This window comes from Trichechus manatus, unplaced genomic scaffold (genome assembly GCF_000243295.1).
Source record: "Trichechus manatus latirostris isolate Lorelei unplaced genomic scaffold, TriManLat1.0 scaffold00031, whole genome shotgun sequence".
Lineage (NCBI taxonomy): Eukaryota > Metazoa > Chordata > Mammalia > Sirenia > Trichechidae > Trichechus > Trichechus manatus.
This window is the reverse complement of record NW_004443967.1, coordinates 21299284-21303000: the sequence shown is the minus strand read 5'-3', so window position 1 is coordinate 21303000 and position 3717 is coordinate 21299284. Positions and strand designations below refer to the sequence as shown.

The following is a 3717-nucleotide window of genomic DNA, read 5'->3' as shown; positions in this document are numbered from 1 at the left end:
CTCCCAGTCCATGAGTGTGCAGGAGGGGTGCTCCCAGTCCATGAGTGTGCAGGAGGGGTGCTCCCAGTCTGAGTGTGCGGGAGGGGTGCTCCCAGTCCGTGAGTGTGCGGGGGGTGTGTGGAGGTGCTCCCAGTCCGTGAGTGTGCGGGAGGGGGGTATAGGTGCTCCCAGTCCATGAGTTGGGGGTGCTTCTTCTCAGTGAATGCAGGAGAGGGGGTGGGGGTGGGGATGGAGTGCTCCCAGTCTGTGAGTGGGGGGAGGAGTTCCCAGTCTGTGAATGTGGAGGGGCGTATCCTCACCACCTCTGCTCCCCATGTTAACAATCCCCAAGGCGTCCTGTAAGGCCCCTGGCTGGAGAGGCATCTTGAAATCCAGCAGACCGTCTCCCAGAAGCTCAGGGAGAGGCCCTCAGACCCTTCTCCCACCTTCTCAGCCCAGCCCCTCTCCTCACCTCAAGCCCTCTGGGTGATTCCTCCCCTGAGCAGGGTGGGGTGTCCATCAAGCATGCGCTGTGCATCTGCGGGGGGGCCCTGACCCTGGCGCCCAAGCACAGCCATGTTCACAAGGGGGATGATGGCTCTGGGTGTTGCTGTCAGGGTGACCCTGTGATGCGGTGGCGGTCTGCCCGCCCTAGACCTGTCTCAGCTGAGGAGGGCCGTCTAGGGGGACTCTGTGCTTGTGAAGGGGCCGCTGGTCTCCTCAGACCTGACAGGCCCATGTTGCTCCGGACACAGAGGTCCTGGCAGAGGTGGGTGACAGTCCCCTCATCGGGATGTGGGATGAGGGTTGGGTGTCATCCCTTGGTGCCCCAGTTTCTCAGGGAGCAAAGTCCCAGCGAGTTGGTTCTCATCCTGTGCAGGACTGCTGCTGGTGACCTCTGCTGTCGGGAGGTGGAATTGCTGATGCAGGTGGTCCGCCAGCTTCAGGGTGGGGCACGGCCAAGAGGGGCCGGAGGTTCTCCGCGGAGTCCTCTGCACCCACACAATCAGAGTTAGAGCACGGCCCTGCGTTGGCTTCTCTGTTCTGGTAGAAATGGGTGTAGGATGGGGCTTGGATGGGATCAGGTGAGGTCAGGCACCCACAGGTGGAAGAAGCTGGCTGTGCTTCGGGCTGGTTGGTGGGGGAGTTGTTTTCGCTGGAAGGCAGGAGGTGTTCTGAGGTAATCATCACCGAAAGGATCCAAGCAGTCTGCTTTGAAAGTTTAAGAACCTGGAGGCTCAGAGGGTTTTTTAAGCAGCTTTATTGAGATACAATTCACAGGCCCTACAATCCGCCAGGGTCTGTGAGCTCCGCCTTCTCTGAGGTCCTGCCTGCGGCTCACCCAGTGAGTGTCTACCCTCGGGCTGCGGAAAGGAGGTCTAAATGCCCACCTGAACCAGCCACACCCGAGGCTGCCCGAGTCCCCGCCTGCTCAGCCCCAGTCCTTACAACTCCCCCCGCCCACATCGCCACCCCCATAACTGCAGTATCAGGCACCCCTCTCTCCTGCACCCCCCAGCCACCCTGTCGAGAGTCTTAGTCGGTAGTCTACAGCTGCCAGGGGCCTTCACACTCACAGCCACCAGAGATGGGGTCCCTGTCATCAGCCAGAGGGGACCTGGCTCCAGGATCCTGTCCTCAGGCCAGGGACCCCACGAGCAGATCCTGGCATGGAAATTCGTGGGAAGGGCCTGTCAGTGTGACCAGGAGCACCCGGTGGGGCTGGGGAAACTGGCAGGGAAGGGGGGCTCCGAGCAAGGATGTGGCTCCGGCTGGATCCTGCAGGATGGCTCAGGTGATCGAGCCATCACCCCAGGCGCGGGGCCTGGGCTCTCCTACTTGGGCATCCTTCTCACTCGCTAAGTGTCACTGGGGAGACCATCCCCAGGCACCCGGTTGCCTGAGGCCGAAGTGCCTCAGCGCCTGAAGGCAGCTCTCCAAAGAGAGCTGAGGGTGGCCGGGGAAGACACAGCCGCTGGTGTGCAGAGGAGTATGGGAGTGGCCACAGGCGGTGCTGGAACCTAGACCGTGTCCAGCTCTGGCTCACACCGGCGTCTGTCTGTCCGACAGGAGAATGACTACCTTCAGGACTGCCTTGATGCAATCCAGCAGGACTTTGTGATTTTTAACAGAGAAAAGTGAGTGCGTGAGTGTGGGGGTGGAGGTCAAGGGGAGCGTGGGGAAGTCGGCCGTGGAGACCCCAGCAGCCACGTGGCATTGATGGGCCGAGATGCCCGACGCCTGCCCTGCAGGGCATCTGCGCCGTGGCACTGAGGGGCCGTCCAGGCTCTTGCAGGAGGGGCTCCTGGGAACCTTTTGGCTCTAAACTGGGGCTGGTGGATAGAATCCCCAGGGAGACACTCAGTAATTGCCCCCATCAGGCTGATGGCCGCCTATCCACATGAATGGCCCATCAGCATCCCGTCAACCCCACCACCCATTCACTCACTCAGTACTCACTCACTCAGCAAACGTTTAATGATGCCAGGTCCTGTGGGGCAGTAAAGGGCAGAGCTGGCCCCTGGGGAGATAAGACAAGCCCACAAGTAGCTACGCACCTGGGCTGTGGAGGGAGGACGCCCATCACCGTGGGGCTCTCTTTGCGGGTGGGCAGGGATGGCTTCCTGGGGGAGGGGGCCTTGAGCCCTGGCCTGAGTGCTCTGTCCTGCGCTGGGGGCAGGGCCATGTGTGGCGGCGGGTTTGGGTGCTGGCCAGCACCCTGAGGGCCGACTGGCCAGGTGAGGGAGACTGGGCTCAGCTCTCTGAAGGGCTTTGTTCGGACGGACCCACGGCGCTGGGCCAGGCTCCCTCTTGGCTCTGGGTGGGAGTGCACGGATGGCCAGCCCCACTGCCCGCAGCCCCGGGGCTTGACATCAGCCGGAGGGTGGTGCAGGTGGGCTGCCCTGCCCCTGTCCCACCCCTCAGGTCCTTGCCCGCTCGCCCTGGAGTGAGGCCGAGGCAGGGAGGCTCAGCACTTACCCATCTCCCGGGCACCTGTGGGCGACCTTCCGTGAGTCTTTGGACAGGTTGTGGGGCCTGGTGAGATGCACGGCGATGTGTGGTGAGCCCCACGGCTGTGCTGGCCCAGAGTCAAGCCCCTCCATGTCCCCCCCCAGGCTGAAGAGGAGCCAGGACCCCACGGCCGAGCCGCTTCCTGTTCCCGAGCCCCAGAACGAGGCAGAGCCACTGGCGGACAGCGAGGCGTCAGGGTCCTCCCTGCCCATGTGCGGCCCCCTCTGTCCCTCGGCAGGAAGCAGCTAGGTGTCCGGCGAGGCGTGGACACTCAACTGGCAGAGGCTCTATGTCCGCCAGAGTCGGGGTGGCGGTGGGCTGGGGCGCATGGGCATTCCCACGGGGCAGCCACCCCGGCCAGGCAGAGCAGGGGGCGTGTTGGACTGCGCATCACCCTCGCTCTCAGGGGGCACAGCCAGGGGGCCCTCGAACCTCGGGTCTTCTCAGGACGGTGATGTGGAGAGGCGGGTGCTGCAGGCGCCTGAGACGGGACGTGGGCAGACAAGGAGGGCCGACGCCACCTGGGCCATCTGCCCTGGCCTCTCCCGTGGGCTCTCAGGCTGGCTTGCGGCAGGTCATGGAAGGCCCAGGGCTACACAATCCCCGTCACTCAGAGCCCGAGCTGCCTGCTACCCTGTGCTGTGGACGTGGCCCAGGTGTGGCTTCCTTCTTGTACATCAGGGGAGGGGGTTGGGAGGGCCGTGGGTGGGCAGGAAAGAAAGGATG

General features: G+C 63.6%; 1 protein-coding gene across 4 annotated transcripts in view; it reads left to right on the top strand.

Annotated features, from left to right (window-relative positions):
- STK32C (serine/threonine kinase 32C) overlaps positions 1 to 3240 on the top strand; it is a 65628-nt gene extending 62388 nt beyond the window's left edge. For 3 of the 4 annotated variants that reach the window (XM_023729909.1, XM_012555136.1, XM_023729907.1), the window contains one exon: positions 2053 to 2121. In XM_023729909.1, the coding sequence (XP_023585677.1) occupies positions 2053 to 2121 (69 nt within the window). Of the gene's footprint in view, positions 1 to 2049; positions 2122 to 3095 lie in introns of those variants that run through there. The other variant, XM_004374943.1, reaches the window with a different exon arrangement.
- The last annotated feature ends 477 nt before the right edge of the window (positions 3241 to 3717 follow it).